We start from the raw sequence: 24,845 nt of genomic DNA, 5'->3' as shown, positions 1-24,845 counted from the left end.
AAATTTCTGGCAGCGTGAGCTGACGATCCTCACATCACATGCTCACTGAGACACTTACACTCCTTGTAAAGCTCCCATCAGGCCTCAGGTCCTCACATTTAAACAAAACAATCTTGTTCAGCTGTCTCAACTCATCCCACTGTCCATACAGTTCACTCCAACTGCTTTACACGTCGGCCCACATACATGATATCGTCTTTTGAGTTTTCACACTTGGACCGGTGCTTTCAAGAATTGTTTCATCCAGCACTTCCACTTCAACTTTCACTTCCACTTCAATTCATCACCCACGCCTCAACTGGCATTTTATTTTCTTTCACTCAGCTTTTTCACTTAAATTGACACTTCAGACGCTTTCTTTTATCTGCTACTTCAGCTTCTTTGTTTTCATTTTGCTGCCTGACTGACCTCACCTGAACAATTTTTCAAATGTCCAGCAGCGAGTACATGCTCTCTTGATCAATATACTTCATTCTCAGCATACTTCATACAGTCATTTTCTCTTAATTCTGTCTGAATGTCCCACATATTCTGGCGAACTTGAACTGATGATCGTCACATCACATGCTCACTTCTCTAAACATTCGGCTTGTGGTGCAACATGCTCGTCACTTTTTCTAAGAAGTTACTCATGCCCGAGCAGCATGATGTTTCCAGGTCAAAGGACAGCACACACACCGCCACACACTCTTATCAAAACACATTTGAAATATAATTTATTGCACATTTAAAGATCAACATAAAGTGGCACGATACCCATTTCAATCCTGTTACATCGGAAACAAACAAACAAAAAAAAGACAAAAGAAGTCCTTACAAAATGCTCACACCTTCTGTTTATGATCATTGTTTTCGACTTTAGAACAAAATGGCCATGAAGTTGCAGGAATGCCATACCAAAACTGCATAGATTTATAAAAAAATAAAACTTAAAAAAAAAACAGCCGAGACACTTCTTTAATATGGAACAGAAAATCCAATCAGACCTTAGCGTTACTCATACTTGTCATGAGCCCACAAACTTCCACATTGTCCCGGTGACTTACAGGCGGCTCAGTGTGTCAGAACAAAACGGGGTATTTCCCGATCTAAAAGTGGAAAGCACTGATATGTTCTCGGAAATACATATATATATTTATGCCAAACCCAATTTTAAATTGTCTCTTGCAGATATGATTTTATTTTAAGTCCAATATTAAAAAAAGAAAACATTCCTTATTAAGCCCCATTTACAGTTGCATCTTATTATTAAAACATTTTGGGAGCAGGCGTGCGTCACTGTAAAAACCTCAACATGGAGGAGCAATTAAAGAAAAACTACACAAAAACAAATTACATGATAGTCACAGTCATTTGTTTAAGATACTATTTACATCTTTGACCTCATTTTTCATTATCGTATCACAACCCAATCTCCGTTTTCATTGTGGTTTTAGAATCGTCCACATTATTGATTATCCATCAGGATTCATCATCGCTGGATAAAAACTGTTTTTGCGGGCATGGAGCTTCTCTCTTGTGGCTGCATGGCTCATATTTTATTCACTGGTTTCATAGTATCCGTTGGCAACAAACTCTAACTTTATATCTACTGTTGCTGCGTCGACTACATCATAAACTAAACCACCGTGAAATGTGTGACACCCAACGGAAATACCTGCCATTTGAAAGTGGCTTACATGATACAAAACTCTAGAGAGCTACAGTATGTACAGTATGACAGTGAGGATTGGCAGCAGTGGGTAAGATATTTAAAAAAACAAACCTAATTATAAATCAATGGCACAAATGTTCAGAAGTCTGTTTATGATCCCCTCGAGTAAAGTAAACATACACGTGTTGATGTACAGTACAGCATAAATACAAACCCAGCCAATGGTCAAGAGAAGAACGGCACAAAAGCATGCTAACTGGTTTTAAAATCAACTCTCATAGTAAAGTCATAAACACAGTTTTATTAGGGTTACCTGATCAGAGTTTTACAGTTTCATTAGGGCCGCCTGGTTGCATATTAATTGGACTGAACAGCTGTGAAGTGAATGAAAGCTTTTTGTGACAGGTTCATCTGTCCTGTTTCCATGAGGAACAGAAAAACAGAAGGGAGGGTATGTATTTCACCCATTCTTTCTTTGGTGCAAGACTCTGGTGCCAGCTGTATTGAAGTCTATGGGAGACGCATGGTGAAATACACTAAATCCCAACATATCTACGTCGTGTGACTTCTGATGAAGAAATGCCTTCAGAAAATGAAAGAACAAACTTCAGAAAGTAGGTTTTTTCTCCCAGGGCTGATAATATTGTGCTCAGTCCGACTGGTTTCTGCTGACGAGACTGCAATCACACTGCGAACAGGAGCCTTTCCTAAACAAATTCAAGGAACGAACAACATGTGGATGAAAACAACAGTCGTTAATGTATTCTCTGAAGTGTGTTCTTTCTTTTTCTGGCGGTATTTCTTCATCACGTCATACGACGTAGAAATGTTGGAAATGTATTGTGTTTCTCAATGCAATACAATGCAGACTTCAATACAGCTGTCACTACAGTCTGGCACCAAAGCAAGAATCAGTGACATAATAACCCTTCCTTCTTTTTTGAGTTCTGTGGGTTTACTGGGGAAAAGGTGCAGAGTTTTATTGGAAATTGTGATTAAACAGTTGCATGTTGCACAACTAAACCCCCCCCCCTCCCCCGAGTAATTCCCTTGATAATAAAACATTATATACATGGACAGCAGGAAAGAAATGTGAGTTGTTTGGCACACAACAGCGTAGGCTTTTCACATCTTGTGTTTATGATTGGTTTGGTAGCCATATCAGCCTTTTAGTAGGTCACATAAATGTTTGATGACATTTACCCCACTTATGCCTTCGGAGGAATTGAACTACTAAAACTGCTCTTTAGTGCCACCATAACTGCGCTGATTATTCTCAATGCAACTTTCCAGTTTAAAAACAACACGCATTCAAACGCTACCTGCATCAAAATCATTTTTAATCATCGAGGTTGGATCCAGCCGGCCGCAGCGGCTGCTCAGCGAATGTGAAGAGCTAGAGAAGAGAAGGAGGGTTAAACAAGAGAGAAAGGCCTCAGATTTTTTACTTGATCTATCTAATTTCCAGTGTTACAGAACCTGTCTGTTGAGTACATTTACCCTGGCACTACCATGATAGTGGTTCTAACAACCTTGCCTATTGATAATCACAGAAAAGATAAAGAAAAATCAGGAACCTCCGTCTGCCACCGAATGAAACCCTAAACCACAGGACGCATATTGTCCAAGTAAACATAAATAAAGATGCAAAGTAGAGTTCCAGAGCTGAGTTATTTGGAGACACTTTGAAGAAGCAGCACTTGAGAAAACTGGAGAGATACTGAAAGTCAGACAGAAATAGAGGAAGAGAGGCAGAAGGGACATAAAGGACGTGAAGAGAGACAGACTTTACTTTGGCACCTGAGCCACAGTGGCAGTGCTCTTCTGTGGGTGGAAAAAGGTACCAGACGAGGGCACAGAGACACGACAGAAGAGGGAAAGAGGGAGGTTAAACAGCTCATTTCCGATTGAAATATCCTCCCGTAACCTTCTCTCTTCGACTGGAGCTTTGTTTTTTTCCCTCTCGCTCCGTCTGTTGATCCTGATTCAGTTCCTCCCACATCAGTCGCACCTCTCTAAAAACATTTACCCGCAAGTGTAGTCCCTCAATCAATTCAGAGCCAGAGTCCGCCCAGCAGGAGTTCTCCTTCACAGCCTTGAACCTCGCTTCTGCAGGAAAACCTTCAGTAAACAGTGAGTGCTTGCAGAAAGGGGGTTCTCGAGGTTCTTCTGTAGCAGTTCCTTTATGGCACATGATGGGCAACTGCAGGTTTCTGTCGTGGTTTCGCTTCCACAGAAGAATCTCAAGTTCCTCCAAGGTCAGTTTCACTGGCTCAGATCCTCCCACAGGTGCTCCTCTGAGGTCGGTTAGTGCACATCGTTCTGTGTTGAGGTTCTCCCCCCCTACGTTCGGTTCAGTGTGTGGTTCTATAGGTTCTCCCCAGGCTGATACTGGGGTTCTGTGGAGGTGAAGTAGTCCTCTAGGAAGCCCTGCAGGTACTCGAACGTAGGCCTCTCTTCTGGGTCCTTCCTCCAGCAGGAAAGCATGAGCTCATGCAAGGAGCTGGGGCACTCTGACGGGCAAGGCATCCTGTAGCCGCGCTCCACCTGGTCAAGCACCTCGCGGTTAACCATACCTGCCGACAGAAACAGGAAGTCACATTTAGGGCTAGATAGAGAGACAAATATAATCGGTAATTTTAATACAGTTAATCTGACGAATGAAATGCTTTAATTTCCAAACACCAAATCAATCAGTGCTGATACAGTGTGAGTCTTCACCTGGATAGGGGACTCTGCCTTTAGTTGCCAGCTCTGTGAGCAGCACACCAAAGGACCAGACATCAGACTTGATGGTGAAGCGACCGTACAGAGCTGCCTCCGGTGCAGTCCATTTGATGGGGAACTTAGCTCCTAAAGAACGAGTATGAGTGAATATAAGCACCACGTTATAGAATAAAATAAACATTTTTAAATTTCAAATTCTAGACTTTTCTCTGTAGCTGACATCTGTCACCATGTGTTAAGTTTTACATTAGTACAAACAAAAATAGAAAAAATAAACTGGAGTAAAAAGAGAGAGTATGGACTTACCCTGTCTTGCAGTGTACTCGTTGTCTTCAATGAGTCTTGCCAGACCGAAGTCAGCCACTTTACACACCAGGCTGTCTCCCACCAGGATGTTGGCAGCACGCAGGTCTCTGTGGACGTAGTTCATCCTCTCCACGTACGCCATGCCTGCTGCAATCTGGAGAAAGTCCGGCAGAGAAGAAAGGAGTTTTATAATAAAAACAACTGGGCAGTTTTTAAGTGTGGCTGAGCTGTAAGCAGTTTTACCTGAGCAGCCATGTCTACCAGCTGAGGCAGACGAAGCATTTTTCCTGCATCCCCTTTAAGGAAGTCCAGTAAGCTACCTGTGAGAGCAAGATTAAAAGGGTTTAGTTGTAGATTATGCACCAAATTAATGACTCATTCTGAGAAATATAAAAATCCAAATTAAGATCATGAATCTAGACATGCTCTGGCAGCTTTCACTGCTCAACAGTTCACAAAAGTTGAGCATTTTCAGTCAACACCAAACGAGTACTGTAGTTTGATACATAGCACTTATTAAAGTCTGTATCCTGTGTTACCTTGGCTCATGTACTCTGTCACAATATAGATGGGCTCCTCAGAGACAACAGCGTACAGCTGGACCAGCTTCTCATGCCTCAGCTTCTTCATGACCTGTGCTTCCTGAAGAAAGGCCTCTGGAGACATGGTGCCAGGCTTCAGGGTCTTAATGGCTACCCGTGTTGTACCGTTCCATGTACCTGTCAGAAGACACACCATTATATTGTTTCCCTAACAAACTGCTGTGGGCTGGTGGTTGTTTCAGTTTGACACAGCATGTTTCCAGCATTTGTGCTAAGCTAAGGTAAGTGGCTGCTGATAGTAGCTTTATATCTAACAGACAGTCATCAGACTGGTTTCAATCTTCATGTTTAATTCTCTGCTAGAAAGTGAATAAGCAATCCCAAAATGTCAATCTATTCCTTTAAGCAGAAATCAAACAGATCATTGATACAGTTCAAGAAAAGAGCAACTGATGCCGATACTCTCCATTAATTTGTCATTATTATTATCATGATTTATCAATTAATTATTTGCTCTATAAAATGTCAGAAAATGGTGAAAACTGTCAACCAAAGCCTCAGGTGACGTCCTCCAATGTTTTGTTTTGTCCACAACCCAAAAATATTCAGTTTACGGTCATTAATCACATTTAAGTAGCTGGAATCAGAAAAATTTTACAGTTTTTTCTTGTTTGTAATCGATTAATCGTTGAAGCTCTATATTAAATATGAAACCCTGTCCATCAGCCATGGTGTGAGAGGAATTTAAGTGGCTCTGTGTTGTGCTGGAAGCAGTCATCAGTTTATGTTAGCAGACTCCATTTCTAAACTAACGTTAGCTACTGTTACTCTCTGTTAGCAGAGCAGAGACAGGGACTGAGACGAGGCACTTGAGGACATTTATACATTCACATCCTTTGGACTGTCTCAGAAAATCTGCCCAGAGTCCTTCACAAAGAAATCCACAGCCCAGCACCATTAAACAACTTAAACAAATCGTCCACAGGCTTGTTTAGGCAACCGAGAGAGACGAGGAAGGTGTCATTTTTCACGTCACGTTAAAATCTGCTCATATTGTCAATAAGAAATTGATTAATATATGTAAATTGCAACAAATTGTTTAATTATGTCCCTTTAAATCCTTTCCACAAAAAAAACCCCAAAAAACCCAAAAAACAGTAGTGTGTCATTTCTTACCCATCCAGACTTCTCCAAAGCAGCCCTGTCCCAGTTTAAGGTCAAGGCGGAGGGACTCTCGGGGAATCTCCCAGGCGTCCCTGGCCAGTCCCTGGGTCTGAGGTTTGGCCACGGGACACACATCTGAGAGAGCATGGCACAGCCCATCAGAGTGCTCTGAAAGAGGGAAGAGAAGTGAGAGTGACAGGTCAGATAAAGGGCAATGAAAGGTTCACTTTCACAGCTGCTGTGTGTGTGAGTACTCACTGCGGTAGTGGAAGACTAGCTGCTGTAGGCTGGTGAACTGGGTGCGGGAGGTGATGTAGAAACCACCGCTATCCAGCTTCCTGATCTTGTAATGTTTAACATTCAGGCCTTTGGTGTTATCATAATCCAACACTGACAGGCAATATGCCCCTGTGAACAAGAGAAAAAACAACAGATAGAGACAGGTTAGAACAATAAAACCAGGCGGATCTGGGCCTGTGCGACAGCTGCTCTGTGGAGTTTCCTAGCAGCTGTGCTGGGCAAGTCTCAGATGGCCCCTTGAGGGGCCCTGGAAATACAACTAAGCCCTTCTGTCCTTGTCCACAGCCCACTACCAAGTAAGGTTTGATCTCACTGAGTAAAAAACTGACTACTTTTACATGCACACAAATTTTCCACTGTTATTCTGAATATATATTCAACAATATTCAGAATTTGATGCAGGTCGGTAAACAGCACGTTCCGTTTGAATATTCCTAATTTTAAAACAAACAGTTTGCAAAGCCAAGGTAGAGATACATGCACAGATTATTATGAAAGACTTGAATATCAACAGGTTTTTGGACTTGTGTAAATATCGCAAAACCGACCTCTTCAAGAAGGTGGTTGAATAGTATGTGCGTCATTCCATTTATCTGAGTAGGCAAACTGCATGTAAACGGGAATATTAGCAGAATATTACATTTCATTTGACATGTAAACAGCTTAGTCGGAATATTTTCTTATTCGGAATAAGGTCAAAAATGGGAATATTGCATGTAAACGTAGCCAGCGATAATTTTTGACTTGTCTTGTACAGCCACATTAAAAAAAAACAAAAAAAAAACATTAAAAAACAGTCAAACAACGGATCATGTTACAGCAAAAATAACAACACAAATTAAGTCCTCACAACCATGACAGGAATCAAGCTTGTGAAAATGTGTTTCAGGAAGTGATTCAAAAGGCTGAATGGACTTGGTGAACCTGAGCTCCACAGGGGAGGTTGCTCCGCAGTAAAAAGGAGAATGAAAAGTCAATTCTGTTTGATCCAGAGTTTTGCTGAGTGATGTTCACTGTTCTTCCCTCGTCAGAAAGAATAAATCGAGAGCAGCAAAGACGCACTTCCCAAAGAGTTTATACACACAGTAACTGAACTCAGAGTCTACTGACCTGAAGTACCCGATCATTACAGCAGCTTAACCACTGATGTATTGTTAACAACCTGTACTATAGATATAATTAAAGTAAATTAAATTATTTATAAATTATCTAAATTTGGGAAGAAAATAGGGCCTCCACACTATGCATTCTCCACAAATTGTAATCGATTTGATTCTTTAAGATCCGGTGCAAAAATACCTCTAACAAAAGCAGAGATGATGGTTATCATCTTCCATGTGTAGGGATTTGAGGTGGGTAACGACTTGTGTGCTTCTAGCTTCAAATAATGAGATGTATCATGATCAGTGTGACATGATCTACACTTCATACAACATATGAAGGGCTTCTGCTCCTCTGTTTCACAAGATGAACCTCACATCTGACATCTAATAAAGAAAGCACCCAGAGGCCAACACACGTCCTGCCAGAGCCCCTCCTACTCTCCCTGATCTTCCCCCTTTCCTACAACTCACCCCCTTTACTGGTTCTCTCTCTCTCTCTCTCTCTCTCTGTCTCTGTGTGTGTGTGTGTGTGTGTGTGTGTGTGTGTGTGTGTGTGTGTGTGTGTGTGTGTGTGTGTATGTATGTATGTATGTATGTATGTATGTATGTATGTATGTATGTATGTATGTGTGTATGTTGGAGAAGAGAGACTTATAGCCAGGGGGAAATCCAGCACCCTCCTAGGTTGACCTAGTTCTGGCAGAGTGATTCACCCCTATCCATTCACAAGCCCCAATCCACTCCACTGTGCTCTCCCCCCCCCCCAACTTCCTCCAAAACAACCCCCTACAGAGCCCGCTGACGTCACACGGACTACATCTGACAGCTGAGTTTCAGAAAAAGACGCAAAACTTCCCCACGAGCCCAGAGATCTAGATGTAGCGCCATAGGCGTGTGTGAAAGTTAACAAATGACTTAATTACGAGGTTCTGCCTCCTTCAAATTGAGTCCCTGATGATCTACTTAATTCAAAGTAAGATCACACTTGCTGTGTGGAGTAAACTCCAGGGACACGCTGAAAGTGTCATCCTCTTTTCACACATTTTTTAAAAAAAAACAGCGAGTGTAAAAATAAAAGGCTGAGGTTTTATGAAATGTGTTTTCTTGTCAGAACTTTCTCTGATGAGGCACGCTAACACCACGGTGCACTGCCAGGAAACACAACTAAAGGCTGCGTCTGTTGTTAGAATACAAGCTTTGATCGTTGTAAAACATATGTTGGTCTTTCAAAATGGCTGCAAGAGGATTTCGATGTAATGCTGCAATTCTCAGATTTTTCTCATTATATCTGACAACATATCTCAAATACAAAATTTCATAGCTGTGTTTGAATCAACTGTCTTCATCTGGAGATGTAAGTACTTCGGGCAGCAGTTTAGGATTATTTTCAGTATTGGTGAATCTCCCTAGGGATGGAACAATAAACGATTTTTATAGCGGATAAGCTGATTGTGGTGAATTTTCATTATCGATTTCCTGATTTATTGTGAATTGTATTTATCTATTTATTCATTTATCCTTTATTTGTGCAGGAGGACCTTAAGACTACTTATTCAAGATTATTTCATTGTTTTTTTCAAAAAAAAGAACATGTGTGTCTTATCTATGACGCAATAAAAATATTTGTTTCCACACATAGATGTAAGATAAAGGAATTCCAGTATGTTTGAGTGTAAATTTAAGAGTTTTAAGAATATTTAGATGATAATTGGAATAATATTGTGAATCGCAATTGAGAAGTTTGAGATATTTACACGGTTTGTTTTTTCCAACGAACAGTCAAACTCCTAGAAAAGAAAAACATTAACTCCATATATTAAATATCTTTTCATATTTTATTATATATATTTATATAATATTTATTTCTATTTTCTATTTATGCTTCTAGGCTTGCAGTACACATGCTCTTTGCCTTTCTTTACATTTTTCTACCTACTATGTTCACTCGCATGTGACAACCTACTTGGTTGGCACATTTGAGAATCTAAAATAGTGAATTCGGGACATTTTTGCTTTAAAAGGCCATAAAATAATTGCAAATTAATTTTCTCTTAATTAGTCATTGATTAGTCGATTCATTGTTTCAGCTGTGCATGCAGGTGTCAACACTCACTCCAGGTAATGAGTAATAAAAATGTGTTTCAATATAAAGGTAAAAAATCAATCTTAACTGGAAAGCTGCTCATTTTGTACATTATACACTTCTCAAAATGGCCTTTGAGACCCAGATTTAATACATCATTATAAACAGACACAGAGCTAATTGGACCACCTTGATAATGACTGCTTAGTGCTCTCTCGTCTCGTCTGCTCGCTCACCTTTAGTGGTCTCGCTCTCCCTCACCAGGAAGGTTCCTCGTCTGTTCTGTAAGTTCAAAAGGAGCCTCTCTGAGTCGCGCCGAGTGATCTTCCCGAAATACCACCTGCCAAAGTGGGCCACAGAGAATGAGATCAGTAAGAAGCTACTACTGAGCGTCTGGAGCGGGCAGGCAGAAATACTCTTGACTGGAAATGTAGAAGACTGTACTGGATAGCATATAGGAATATATTGTCTCTATACATTTATTTTCTCTATATTTGCTTGTGGATGTAGATATAGCAGAGATGAAGCTACATTCAGGCCTTGATGGCTATGAAAAAACAACTTTGTAGGAAAATAAACTGCACAAGAAACTGTGTGAAACAAGGAGAGGATAATGTACTCTTCTGCTTGGATGGAGTCGGACGGAGCCACATAGTTGCTGGGGATATATCCACTCTCTCCTGTCGTCAGGGAGCGGGCGAGCCACCAGTCCCCTTCTCTGTGTGAGAGAGAGAGAGAGAGAGAGAGAGAGAGAGAGACGAAGCAAGAGGGTCAACCATGAACTGAAAACTGACCAAGGCAACCTCAACATATCTTGGTTTAATGATCGGTTAGTTTACTCCCAATGAAGAGAGATTATACTGGATGGTGGAAGAAGACTTCAGGAACAAGAACGATGTAATTCGGTATTCTTCTTATTGTCAACAAATACACCAAAAAGACCAAAATCAACAGTGCGACTCTCATTCCCAAGTCTGTGGCGCTCAGCCCCAGGCCCACTGATACTATCACAGATAGATTCATAAAAAAAAAAGGCTAAATGATTTACTAACCAGCTGGGCACTTTAGTTTTTAGTAAACATGAGTATATTATGTATCTTCTTCTGTGTGTTTATTGGTCAATCGCAAACAAACTTTAAAGGTGCATACTAACAGTCAATGAAAGTCAATGAGTTCAGGTTATCCGCTCTATTTGATTTAATTATTGGCCGATAACCGATGATATAAAATGTCCAATATCAGGCTGATAATTTAATGGGCCCATTTATGTATGGCCAAAGTCTATGTGGCATTGACTCAAAGTAAACTACGGTGCTCATGTTTGTGACAATCAATGGTGAAATGCAACTAAGTATATTTACTTAAGTACTGTACTTATTTGAGGTACTTTACTTGAGTATTCACATTTTATGCAGCTTCATATTTCCACTCCACTACATCTCAGAGGCAAATATTATACTTTTTTTGTTTACTCCACTTTATACATCTAAAAGTTTTAGTTACTAATTACTTTTAAGATAACGACTAGAGATACGTGGTTCACACAGGACAGCTATGCAACAAATATATGATAATAGAATAGAATATGATGCAGTACTGTAGATTAAACTAATCAACAGTATATAAAATAGTTAAGAGAAGCTCAACCTTGAACATCTACAGCAGTAAAATGCAACATACACATTACTCCAGCAACAACATTAGTGCAAAAACATCATATATAAAATTGTAAAACTCATGTTACTGCACAATAAGTACTTCTACTTGTTAATGCAGGATTTTTACTTGTAGTGAAGTACAATGCAGTATTGCTTCTTTTACTTAAGTAAAGGATCTGAATACTTCTTCCTCCAATATCAACCAGTGCAACACTGTGGCTCATTTATTTATTTTTAATAGATTTTAGACAACAATTAAGCTCGACGGTGCAGAGGAATATTCTAAATCAGGCCTTGGCTACACAAACGATACTTGTTAGCTGCATAAATACAGTGTTGCTTTTGGTCTTTTTGTGGGATTTGATGCCAATTAGAAAAAAAATACGGAAGATTACCAGACTTATCCATTAAATATTACAGAATCTGCACAAAAGTTTACTTCTGAGACAAGTTGAAACTTCCACATTGTTTCACTGACAACCCATTATGTTCTTTACACAGCAAAGAGGAAACCTAATAATTAAGTTTTTAAAAGAAATACACATCCCACACCTTAGTGGACAGTGATGAAAAGAAAAACATTGTTAAGAGAGAAAAACAGACAGAAACAGACAACCTTTTGTTCCACTCCCCTCATTTTACATATTAGACCTTTAACAGCTCTACATCCAGAGATCACCCCATATCTCTAATATTTACTAATTCTTTTGTAGTAACACTACAAGCTTGTTCAGACAAATCCGAGCAGCAGCGAAGGGACTGTGAACAAAAGGTTGCGTGAGATTTTTATTGCATTAAGTATTACTGACCTGAAGCTGTACTTTTTCCTAGGAGAAACCATGAAGCGTGAGAAAGAGAGAGAGAGAAAGGGAGAGATAACAGACACAGCAGACACATCAAAACACAGCGAGGAGACACAGCAAAGGCAAGCAGCACAGCACAGACAGATAGCAGAGGAGCTGGATATGCTTTGGGACTACACAGGGGGGCTGATACGAGCTGCAGTGTTTCTAAAGTTTTACAGTTTCACTTTCTATTTCAGTGCGGTTTGAATTATTTGTAACAATTCTATAACTATTCATAAATGATCAGATCAGCATTTCATGTGGGATTTTCAGACTCACAGATACAATCTCACTACTTATTATACTAATTCAGTGTTTGCTTGTGTTTATAAAAACTCCCAAATACGAAATGTTTCTTTGCGCATTATTAATTAAGTATGAATTAATCATATTTTTCAGCCCAACTATGTAGTGCCAGACTATAGATAAAGAACAGCAGACCAGACTTTTGGCAGAAAGTTGTGGAAAAAGCTCATAGGAAATGGGGAGTGGGAGGGCATTGTTCTGACTTTAAACACCTGGGGCCTCATGACAGAAACGTCCTCGATCTCAAATCTTTTCTCTCAGTATAGGATGACATTTTGGTTTTTTTTTGGTATTTACAGAAACATTTTTCCAATCTGTATTTAGGGAAAAATCCTATCTTAAGAAAAATAATTTGCCTGTTAAAGAATCTTATTTAAAAATAACTGTCAGAAACAGCAGCACCCACAGTTGTTAGGTCTGTATAGCGATGACAAAGAAGATGGGGAATAGTTTTATTACACACACTTACATCAATGTTAGCCTGTGGTAGAAGCTAACACTATTTAACAATAGTGTTAGCTTCTAGCTGTTAAATATGCGCACACTGACATTAACCCGTTAAAGACGCTTCCACTGTTGGAGAAGCTAACAAATGTTAGGCTTCGGAAGGTGCTAACACTGTTGTCCGGCTGTGGGAGAAGCCAACACAGATGTTAGCCCATCGGAGAAGCTAACAAAAATGTTAGCCTGTTGATGAAGTTGACACAGATGTTAGCCTGTTAGAGAAGCCAGCATTGATGTTAACCTGTTGGTGAAGACATTACTGACAATACCCTGTAATACAAAGAATGGATTTTCCCTATGTCTGAAACTTATGATGGGACAAGCACTGAGGAAGTGTTTCTGTAATAAGGCCCCTGCTTGGGAATCATACTCCATATTCCTTTACTTGGAAACAGCAGCTTTTAGGATTAAACACTATCTTTCACTTTCTATACTGAAATCATTCTGTTCCTTCTATCTAAATCACACCACAACACAGACAGACTTCAATATGTGCTGATTTCCAACAGGAAAACAAGTCATCAGAATGGTGAGCTTGGATCTTGCCATGACAGGCTCTCTATAATGTGTCTTAAAGATGAAGAGGAACAGAATGCATTAGTAAAATGTCATTCTGCTCAGTTTTAGTCAACAGATGGAGAGGATCAGACTCTGTTGTCTGCATCGCTCCACAGTTACCAGCTCTGACTGTGTTCGTTTCACAGGCTCATAAATTACATGTGTGTCTACAAATCTGCTCGTTTAGATTTTTGTGAAGTTGTGGCATCAGAGAGAGGAACAGGAAGATGACTGTTGATGCTTACGTGTTGTTGACAATCTGCAGCCTGTCGCCTTTCCTAAAGGTCAAGTCAGATGCTGTCCGTGACTCATAGTCATACAGCGCCACAAATGTAGTGACACCTCCTGCAAGAAAAACACACAGAAATACACATTTAGGGAACAAAGGCATCTAAGACATACTTCCCCCCCTGAAGCCCTATTGACATTCACTTCCATAATCTAACTTCAGTAACACTGGTCCAGCCCTTGATGATAATTTCCTCTATCCATTATAGAGCTATAAATCTTCAGGTATTTTGCCTCTGCTCCATATCTGTATGAAACAATTTACCAACGCCTAATGAGAAATATCGACAGTCACGCTCCTTGTGACCTATGGTCCGTGAAGGACAAAGCCATCATACCGATGTATTTATATTTTCTGTGTAGCTTTTCCTTTTAACAAACCTGTGATCTAAACCCAGGAACTCTCCAGCCAATCATTGATCGGCTCATTAGAAGCACAGGAGGCGCTGGCCATCAGAGCTGTCCCTGATACACCAGCAGCCCTCCACCCTCTGGATGGAGCAACATTAACCCAACCATCTGGCCAGTCTAGACACATTACAGCTTTAACATCAAGTAAAATCTGGACAGTGTGACACGACGGGCGTCAAAGTCAAAGACAAGGTTTTGGGTCTGTTCGGCAGATGATGTTGGGAGAACGAAACAGAAGTATTTCTCTGTTAAACTATGACTCACTGTGAAACCTTGATGAGACAGTGTTTTTTTTTTTCTTCTTATGACTTTAGTGATCTCAAACTGAAAGCAAGTCTGTGGGCTGACTCAGAGATAAGTCAAAGTTTTCATCGGATCTTATTAAATCTGTTTCCACTGTGAAGTTCTGCTCAGCTTCACAAGTTTATTATATTACTAAAAATGAGCATCTCTTTACCGCAGACCATTTTGTGCATCATCCTGTCCTTGTGCAAGCAAGGTTACTTTGACACTACTGTGTCACTCACATTTAAAGCAATAGTAAGATATTTTGGGGACAACATTTATTGGATTTCTTGCCATGTGTTGGACGAGAAGTTTGATACCACTCTGTCTGTTCAATATGAAGCTGGAGTCAGTAAATCATTATCTTAGCTTAGCTTAGCATGAAGACAACTGCCTACCAGCACCAGTAAAACTCACTAATATGAGTATATAATATAATATATACTTGGGATTATGTGCAAGACAATTTCTCAGCTGGGCGCAATGACTTCACCGAGTCTTGTTGCTGTGAGGTTGCCAGGCAACCAGCAGTGACTCCTGGAAATTGTGGCCAAGAAATTGTCAGGCACATAATCCCCTGTAAAACCAAAAACAAATGACATATAATGTGTAAATTAGTGAGTTTAAGAGGTGGATTTTGTTACCTTTGGACAAAGTCAGGGTTACGGTTGCCAGTCTTTATGCTAAGCTAGACTAACCAGCTGCTGACTGTTCATACCGTAATGAAATGAGCATTTATTTACATAGCATTTGTTATTTAGCCAAACCATTTCCTGTAAATCAGTGATATTTCTGTAATATTTCCACGCATTACAAATCTCACACAGTGTTTCCTACCTGACAGTGGTCCCCTCTGAGGCGATGTGATGGTGCCAGTGTGGTCCACCCCTCCGAAGAGAGCCAGCTCAGGAGTGTTTGTTGGGGCATGCTGGTGCTGCCCCTGATGCCCCCGCCTGCCTGTCCCGACGGCAGGGCTCCTGTTAGGGGTTTGGGTCTGCTGGGCGGGGCCCAGGTGGTGTAAGTGCCCGCTGTCCGAGCCTGTGCCGATGGTGCCGTCCAGGCTCATGGAGCGCTGGCCCGGCTCCTTGGGCTTGCTCTTGCCCGCCCCCATGTGCAGACCTGGGATGAGAGCCAATGATGAGTAAGAATGCAGCACTTTGAGTCCCAGAGGGATTTCTGGGTAATCATCTCGATTTCTTGTTATATGCCAAACAAGACTGACTAATCACTTAGTTGATCCAAAGAGAATTTACACCAAGGATTTGAATAATCCTTTCACTGATAATCAAATCAATTGTCATTTTTCTCAGGGGAAAACACACATCAGCTTCTTCAATGTGACGATTTGCTGCTTTTCTCCGTTTTATATCTCTGTAAATTAAACATCTTTGGCATTTAAAGACATCACACTGGACTCTGGGAAACTGGGACAGGCATTTTCAGCTCAACTCAGTCATCATATAAAACTCTCTATTGTTAAATGACCACCATTACATGTCTATCTGACGTCAATATTTTATTGAGAGGAACATCATTTATGCAAAGAGGGAAATGGAAATGACAATCCTTCCATATTTTATGGTGATGTATTAAAGATTTATTCATGTTATGTTTACTCAAGTTGAGTCACTGATGTCCTTCCTCATCCTCTGATGTATCATCTGATGTTTCCTGCTTTAGTTAAACTTCTTAAACGCACTGTTACCTTGAGTTACATTCAATATTTCTCTGGGTTTGAACATTGTTGGAAAAATGTGGGATAATATACATATTAGTACACACCGGTCTACTCATTTGTACATATTTTAATGCAGAAATGTTACATATTATACCTCTAAACTAATAATATTTCAATCAAAGCCGCCACGCAACCTGTTCCATGAGGAGACACGACAAAACCAACCCAAAACATTTTATGCCATTTCATTGAAAAAATTAGCAGCAAGAGGATTAGTTATAAGCGTGTTCATTTACATACACATTTAGTAACCACTGTCTGCGTGAATGGGCTCAAATTAAGAAAGAATTCTACCAAATACTGTTTTAATCCATCCTGTCAGGAGATGAAAGCTGTTCATTCACAAACAGGAACTGACCCTGTTCCAGTTTCTATTCATTCACCTTTCTCAAAAAGAAAAAAAGAAAAGAAAAAAAAAAAATCCTCCTGGCAGTGTGTGCCCACAGTGTCACATTCTTGTGCTCTCCTAATCCACCACAGAGTATCCTTGGAGCTGTTCCAGGTTCAGTTAGAACCGTTTAGCATGCAAATACTCTGCGAACAGGACACCTTGAAACAGTCAACACAACGCACATCCAAGGTCATACTTATCTGTTGATTCAATCTATTTTGAATCAATGAGCATCTGCAAGGAACACATAGCTTCAAACAAAAGAAGCAGCTGTAATGAAACCCGGCGCTAATACTGGTGAGTCGACAAGGACAGAAACGGTTTCACCTCCGACGGGTAATTACAGCGCCGCTTCGCTTTTCCATTCTGATGCCCCAGTCGTCTATTAAGGCCTGCTAAATGCAACCAGATCGCGCTTTCATCAGGAGTGCAGACAAAGACAAACATGCTCAGACAGTCAAGTGCACCCACAGAAAGTTGGAGTGCCACACACACACACACACACACACACACACACACACGCACAAGTCCAATCCGCCCCTCGAGTCAGTGCAGAGTGACTCACTGTGAGACCGGCTATTTCAGGCCAGCTGAAACGGAGACAGTCACACACACATGAAACAGCCTTGTTCCTTTGTGAATAGAGGCACTCTCAGTTCCAGACAGAGTGTGTGCAGCATGTGTGTAGGTGTGTGCGTGTGTGTTTATGTGCATGAGCAGCTGTTTCTCTGTCTATGGGAAACAAGGCTCTATCGCGCACTAACACCCAACCACAGTTGAGTCTCACATCCTTTTTTCCAACACATGCGCGTGTTTCCAGGATTCTTGTGCGAGTCTGATAGACAGGACAGAGAGGGTTATTAACAGACAAGGAGGAAGGAACCGGCAGTGGCTGTAAAAAGATCGCGTAGGTGGTTGTTGTATACTGCATGGACAGCTGAGGCTTAGTGGGTGTTTTAAGTGTAATGTGCGAGCAAAACATAATTACACAGGTATGGGAATTCTCAAAGATATGGAAGGATCCCACTGTGGAGCTCTGTGGGCGTGTAAGCTGCGTGAACGTGCACAAGCGTGAGCGATTTCAAGCACACACGTACAATCATGCATGCTTTGATTCAACTCCTGCCAGGATGTGATCTGGCGCACTGGGGGGGTTAACGTATCCCATGGTGCAACACTGAGTCACACAGAGATGGGCCCACAGGCCTGAATGAAAGGTGAACAGAACCGTGTGAAATGTGTGAAGAGCAAGTCGCTCATTTTGACCGGCTAGTCCGGATATCAGTAATAGACCCTGTGGCAGGCTGCTGTCTCAAACATCCACCCGCTCACAGAGGATCAGAAACACTGAGCAGGATGGGCAGACAGGGCCGTAGTCTTATAAGATTTTAAACAATAGCGGAGACGCTTATGCAACAGATATATTTAGCAGTCCACGTAGTCAATATATGCAAACAAGCAGATGGATGAGGTGGTTGAATACAGGCAAAATGTGTACGTTAGTATGGAACCTTAAACAACCAAACCACAAGAACTTAAATTTCTCCTGTTCTACTCATGGTAGTCATTGAAGGTCAAGTGACTTCAGCTTGTCCTTCACGGACCACTGTAAAGAGTTCTTCCAGAAGGATTTCTCAATCTCTGGTTGGGGATTTCAGTCCTGACTCTTATCATGAAAAGGTCTAAAGCTGGAGCACCTGAACCACATTACAGCCCATAATAGAAGCCAAGTGCTTTAGGATTGGATTTAAAAAAGGCAAAAAGGATAAGAAAAACATCAGATTTTCATTATCGATTCATCTGCCAATTATTTTCACATTTACTGACGCATTGGGTTGGATGCCCAGGTATACCTAGTAAAAAGTGGCCACTGCCTGCTGTCAATCATGTGATAAAATGTCCCCTTCCTTGAGTGATTCTATAGAGAATGCACAAACAATTATGTCCCAGTTCTGATGGTGTAGAGATCATTGATTTCATATTTATAATTTAAGCTCTACTGTTCAAACCTTTCACAAATTCAGCACGCTTGTCTTGAAACTTCGATCTAAATAGTATAAAGCATAGGGAGTTTGGACTGAGCTATCATCTTCCCCTTTAACAATTCAGCAGAGCCAGTGCCTGACATTTTAACTCTGATCCTCTGGTTGAAGGAAAGTCGGGTCGATTTGGAAAACTGACTAATCATCAGGTTTAAGCACACTGATAAGGGGGGTAATGATCCCTGACCTGCGCTGCAGACACAATACAGTGATAGCAAAAAAAACACAGTCACTCTCCCCTTGTTTCTCTTCAGGACGAGGCAAACACCAGACCACCCTTGAAAGCCTCAGAGTCTGTGTATGTAAACAAGAGAGGCAGAGCTGTAGCTGAGCCTCACGCCTTTTCCTAATATGGTGTCAGAGTGCCCAAGTATCAAGAAGTGCTAACATGTGACTTCTTCCAATGTTATGATATAAAATGGAGGAGAAATTAATATATACTGGGCAAATCAAAGTACCAACAGGCTGAACGTAAGACAGATAAATATTATTAGAATATATGAGAATGGGAGAAATTTAAAAATGTCAAATTTATGAGGAATGGGAGATGAGGAGAGCGTTTCCATTCAACAGGAGCACGGAGGAATGCGGGGGAACCAGATTGCACCGCATTGCTACGATTGCCAGCGACTGCAACAAGAACAGGCACCTGAGCAGTGGGAGGGCGGGATGGGAGGAAGGAAGTGAGGAGGGAGATGGGATGGTGGTGGAGGTGGGGGAACAAAGACGCTCTATTTTCATGTGTTCCCGGGATACCAAATCAAAATCTCATTCCAAAAGAAAGTCTTGATGTTCAGCACCTAGCTTTCAAGGATCATAGTTTTTAATACTGATCCCATTTCTTCTTTTTAAATCGAATACATTTTAAGTCCTTTCTTTGACTGTATTGGCACATGTACAGTATGTATGTATTGCTTTGTTTTCAATTAATGTAATGCCGTAAAAATAAAGTAACGTAACGTGGTTTAATAATGTCAGAAAAGCGACAATAAATGGACAAAAGTGCCGACCGTGTGAATGAGTGTTGCCTGGTTGTGTTGTGGGAAAAGACATTTCAAGGATTAGATATGAATCATGGCAAACACAGGCTTTGTTCAAAGGCTGATCTCTGAGTGGTGTTTACCTCAGAACCACGACGGAGTTCAAGAGCACTTCAATTTCCGCAGCACATTTATCACTAAGAAGTGTTTTTCTCAGTCGCAGTGTTGACTTGAGTCTTACAAAATCTATAAAACACTCTGTACATGAAGTGAAAACTGGGTGTGAGATGGAAACACTGGAGGGAAAGGAGGGGAAGTAAAAGGAAGAGAGCTCAGATGCCTGAAAGGAATTTAGGTTAATAAAGCCGACAAGTCCAAACACCTGTCAGGTACTGAAACGGCATCACATCAGCGTTGACACTGCCAGTATTTTCATTATGTGTCATTTTGTGGATGTGCTCCAATCGGCTTTGGAAAATGGCACAAACCCACACTGTCCTTTAAGATCCGACACCTTGATTAAAGGATAGGTTTGCATTCTTTCCCCCCCAAGTCTGTTCTGAACAAATCTAACGCCTTATTTCCACTGGTCATATCTCTGTAATCTTGTGGGTACCACACAGTTTTGTTCTGTTCTCCACTGTGAGCATTTCAGAAGCAGAGTGTCGTGCCTGCTTGATGCTGAGTCGCTCAGTTTGTGTTTATTTTGTCACTTTTCCTTGATTTTTGTGCTTCTGCCTACTGACTAGGCCACGTCGTTACATGGTTTCTTCTTTTGTTTGTTTTAAGTTTGTTCATTGTTATCATTTCTGACTTTGTAGCGCTGTAGATCCCAAGTCTGCACAGGGTGTTTTATCTAGAAATTTGACTGGGTGCTCTGGACCTCCTGTCTGGCTCGATCTGCTCTGTGCAACTTGACACAACTTCTGTCCGCTTTCTGGATTTCAGATCTTTATTGTCATTACACTCAAATAGACCAAAACTTTGTTAGAACGGCTGTGATCAGTAATCATTATACCTGGTAAACATCAAAACCTTAGCATTGTTTCTGTGAATATTTTAGCGTGTGGATGTTAGTATCGAGCTGAAAGCATCCCTGTACTTCAAGGTCGAGCATGTAGGATTTAGGTGGATGTATTGGCAGCTATGAGTACTAAAATGGCACTCAGTAGAGTGCATACCCGCACCAAGGCCCAAAAGTCCACTTTAACTCGATCAAGCCTCATCAAATATCAAATTCAATAGCCCTGTATCGCTCTACATTTTAAACAACCCAGAGCTGCTTAACCAATAATAACCAATACTCTAAACTCACCAGATCTACAATCTAACAGCCAACCACTAGGACAGCAAAGCAATACAGATGGAATCATAATCTCCACTGTGTTATGGAAGAATAATATTTTTTTTTTTAATAAAAAGGATTTACATCAATTTGTACTCCAATTGATCCATCCCTTTATCCCTTTTTTAGGGGGTCTTTTCTGGGCTGGGACCCATCCTCCATCCAAGTTTTGTGGAAATCTGTTCAATAGTTTTTGTGCGATTCCGCTGACAAACCAACAAACCAATCAAGATGGCTTTTTTATAAGTCGCATTTGTAGCAGCCATTACGACAACCACGGCAAGAGATGCCGACAAATCCTACACACTGGACCTATTAGTGCAGCATCACAGAGCTGCTAGTGTGACTGTCGTGTTCATCTTACCGTCCCCTCCATCAGAGCTCAAAAAGGAACCATTGTTCAGGGAAACAATGAGGGAACTTGCAAAAATGACTAACTTTGGGAGATACCCACTTGATTAGACTAAATCAGACAGCAACAAACCAGGATTGTGTATTTTGTCTCTTTCATTGGAATTGTGTCAGGTAGAAATATCTTTATGGTCAGGACAGGAATGACTAAGCGTTATCTGCACATTGTCTTGTGGAGAAATTTAAGTAGCTGGTTTCTAGGATAATTGTGCAATACGTTATAGCGCTAAAAAGATCACTGTGCTCTGTTCCAACTGTACAAACAGTGTAACTCTTTCTCACGTTTCCTGTATAATCAGCATTTGTAATCCCCCATCTGAAGCTTGAGCACACAAGCTGTACGTTTCTGGTCAGGCACATAAGCACATTTGGCCGTGACAAACCTCACTGAGTCACAACAGACGGTAACAGTTGCCACTGTGCTGCAGAGAGTGAAGGAGCTTGAGCCAATGTTTCAGTCGAATGGGAAAATTACAGTTTGCCCTGGGGAGGAGCGGTGAGGGAGGGGGTAAGGCAATGATGGTTCCTCAAGATCAAAACAAGAGGAAATGTGCACATTAGCGTCACCGTCCTATCCTGCTATATGCTGGATGAGAACATTAAAACAGTGCAGTCCACATACATGTATAAGACACAGATCATCTATATTTAGCCTGGGTTAGAGAGAGAGAGAGAGAGAGCGGGCAGCTGATTTAAAGAGGGCTAAAGAAAAGACAATGCAGTCACATAACTATCGAGTGCTGTGGACGCCTCAATCAGATATTCTCTGTTATCTTTTCACCAAATCTTCCGCTGACCTCGCTCACTTTGCAGAGCCTCTCGCAGCCCCATCACATTTCTCTTGCTCAGTGACAAACACAGAGAGGAAAGGCGAGAAGAAGAGGAAGACGAGGAGTGGATGATAAAACCCACTTCCGTCTTCTGTCCATCTTTAACTAGTGGCTCTGGCTGCCAGCCAGCCAGGCTATGAGGAATAGGAGCTACAGCATGACTCTTCTATAAAAGGAGGGCAAAAGGTGGCTTCATTTCAGAAACGCAACATACTCTTAGCAAATTATTAACTCTACATATTGATAGGACTTTGATTATTGACAGCCTTTCATGTGTAGCGTATTTACAGTCAGCCTCTCTGTGTGATTCACAGGATATTAAAATAAATATTTGTTCTCTCCTTTATCATACAAATACTGCACCTTTTGAAATGAATCTTTTCATGTGGTCCGAACTCAAGAGCCAGTTTCACAAAGCCAAGCTAAGCAGACTCAAAACTATTAGACGATTAATTAGTCGATCAGACGAATAAATTAGCAACTATCTATTATTAATGATAAATTGTTTAAATCAGTTTTTAAGCAATACAAATATCCAACTCCTCAAATGGAAACATTTTCTGGTTGTCTTTGTCTTCTGTGCCTTGAATATGTTTTGGTTTTGAACCGCTGACCAGACAAAACATGACATGTGAGGATGTAACCTTGGGCTTTTCTGCTCACATGTCATAGACCAAACAAATAATCCAGACAACACTTGGTGGATTAATCATAATGAAAACAATAATTTAGTTCAGTTTATCTTTTACTGCCCTCTGAAAGGGAACATTATGTATTTTTGCCCCCTCTCTGCTTGTAAAACATTATTAGAGAGAAAGCCATTCAACAATCCAACTGTGTATTTGGTGTTATTTTTCATGCTCTGCTAGCCTCGTGTTTATCAGATCAGGCTACCATGTTATTGCATCCTCTAAGGTTAAAAACACAATGTGGAGCTTCCCATGTGTCTCATTTTAAGCAAACCTCAACCCACTGCCTCATAGATTAGCTGGAACTCACCCAAAGCCCAAAACCAACTCTAAATAGATTAACCACATAATTAAAATTCTATTTCCACGGGATTAAACACCAGTTGTCAGCAAAGCTGCTTTTAAAGAAACAAGGGGTGGGGTGATAGCTGCCTACAGGAGTAGCAGCTGTCAAGATGATAACGTCTTTACTATGGGAGGGAATAAAAAGAGGAAAAAGAAAAGAAAGGAGAAAAAAAAAATAATCAGAAAAACATCAGCAGTCCGTGTTCGCCAAACTGATCCACATTAGGCACGTAAACAGGGATTTGTGAATGGGAACAGGGGATAAAAGACGACAATGCTGCTGTGGCTGTCGTAGGCTTGGGCTCACATACAGCGCATATGCGGCCTGATGAATCAAAACAGGTGCTGTTACAGCTCCATTTTGAATTTCGATGGATTGTTGGCTCTTATTTCTGTGCGCAGTCGATCTACTGCCGTTTTCCCTAAACATCTGTGGTCGTGAGGGAGTCAGAGACGTGACATTTTGCACACAGGGTGCGCATTTTGTGCGGGGTGGTGTAGTAAAACCGTCAACAACGTCGCCCTGGCACAGACCGAGTGCCACTGACCAAATGTGCGAGCAGCGCTGACTGAATGGCCTGTGCAACAATGAAATACAAGTCAGTGAGAGAAGGGGGTATCGTACGCTGTGTGTACAACATCACCAAAGGGGGGAAAAATACGCAGCCACAAAACCAAACCTTTAGGATGTATAGCCGAATTAATCCCATTACATTAAACCCTAATTAACTCACCTTTGACGCGTCTTGAGATTCAGCCCAAAAATCAGAGACGCGCAGCGAGGAACCGTGTTCAATCCTTATGGCTGTCCTCATTAGAGAAATAATGGCAGCGGATGGCCAGTTGCTGTGGAAACCTCGGGCCAGCCACGAATCCCATTTAGCGAATTTCGGCAGAATGGCAGAAAGGGGAGGTCATGACGGGGGACTGCCTTCAGGAGCAGAGGGCACAGCTGCCGGGCGGCTGCGGTGGGCCGGGACGAACACCGAACCTACGCCGAAGCTGTAGCCTGTTCAGCTGGGCAGAGTCGACGGCGCGGTGTATTCATGCGAGGAGGCTGGAGTGCTGTGGTGTGGTGTGGAGACGACATGCCTCGTAGGGGTGGTGGTGGTGGGGGGGAGGCACGGGATAGTGCATCACCGACGAAACACGAGAGCGCAAATATGATGAGTCCGTAGTTTACGCTTTTTACGCAGCGACGGCGGGAGTCAAAGGGATTCACGTCGTGTTGCGTAACTCCGTAATAATTGTTGAATTGTGACTCCGCCGAGGCGTTGGCAAGGCACGACAACACCCCCGGCTAGCTTCTGTAAAATCATCTGGAGTCACGATTAGGAAGG

The 24,845-nt window shown here is 41.4% G+C and overlaps 1 protein-coding gene across 2 annotated transcripts; it reads right to left on the bottom strand.

The window, feature by feature from the left end:
• Nucleotides 1-2,973: 2,973 nt before the first annotated feature.
• LOC140998524 (proto-oncogene tyrosine-protein kinase Src-like) lies at nt 2,974-24,574 on the bottom strand. 2 transcript variants are annotated; one of them, XM_073468839.1, is made up of 13 exons: nt 24,240-24,326; nt 15,572-15,853; nt 13,996-14,095; nt 12,347-12,364; nt 10,499-10,597; nt 10,116-10,219; nt 6,652-6,801; nt 6,406-6,561; nt 5,227-5,406; nt 4,931-5,007; nt 4,688-4,841; nt 4,376-4,507; nt 3,937-4,230 (listed from the first exon to the last, which is right to left on the bottom strand). In XM_073468839.1, the coding sequence occupies exons 2-13, from the start codon at nt 15,843-15,845 to the stop codon at nt 4,022-4,024; spliced, it is 1,653 nt and encodes a 550-aa protein (XP_073324940.1). In that variant the 5' UTR covers nt 15,846-15,853; nt 24,240-24,326; the 3' UTR covers nt 3,937-4,021. The 2 variants fall into 2 exon arrangements, with proteins under 2 accessions (XP_073324941.1, XP_073324940.1); XM_073468840.1 differs by lacking the exon at nt 12,347-12,364 and having other exon boundaries at nt 2,974-4,230; nt 24,240-24,574.
• Nucleotides 24,575-24,845: the final 271 nt, after the last annotated feature.

The sequence above is a fragment of the Pagrus major genome, chromosome 6 (assembly GCF_040436345.1).
Source record: "Pagrus major chromosome 6, Pma_NU_1.0".
Lineage (NCBI taxonomy): Eukaryota > Metazoa > Chordata > Actinopteri > Spariformes > Sparidae > Pagrus > Pagrus major.
The sequence above is the reverse complement of the archived record's forward strand: the minus strand, read 5'-3'. Positions and strand labels throughout refer to the sequence as shown.

Excerpts from the sequence above, each read along its gene's own strand:
- LOC140998524 (XM_073468839.1), bottom strand. The coding sequence starts at position 15,845 with ATGGGGGCGGGCAAGAGCAAGCCCAAGGAGCCGGGCCAGCGCTCCATG. Across the intron at positions 14,096-15,571 it reads TCAGAGGGGACCACTGTCAG|GAGGTGTCACTACATTTGTG; the intron begins GTAGGAAACACT and ends TTTTTCTTGCAG. Across the intron at positions 4,508-4,687 it reads CGAGTACACTGCAAGACAGG|GAGCTAAGTTCCCCATCAAA; the intron begins GTAAGTCCATAC and ends CTCGTTCTTTAG.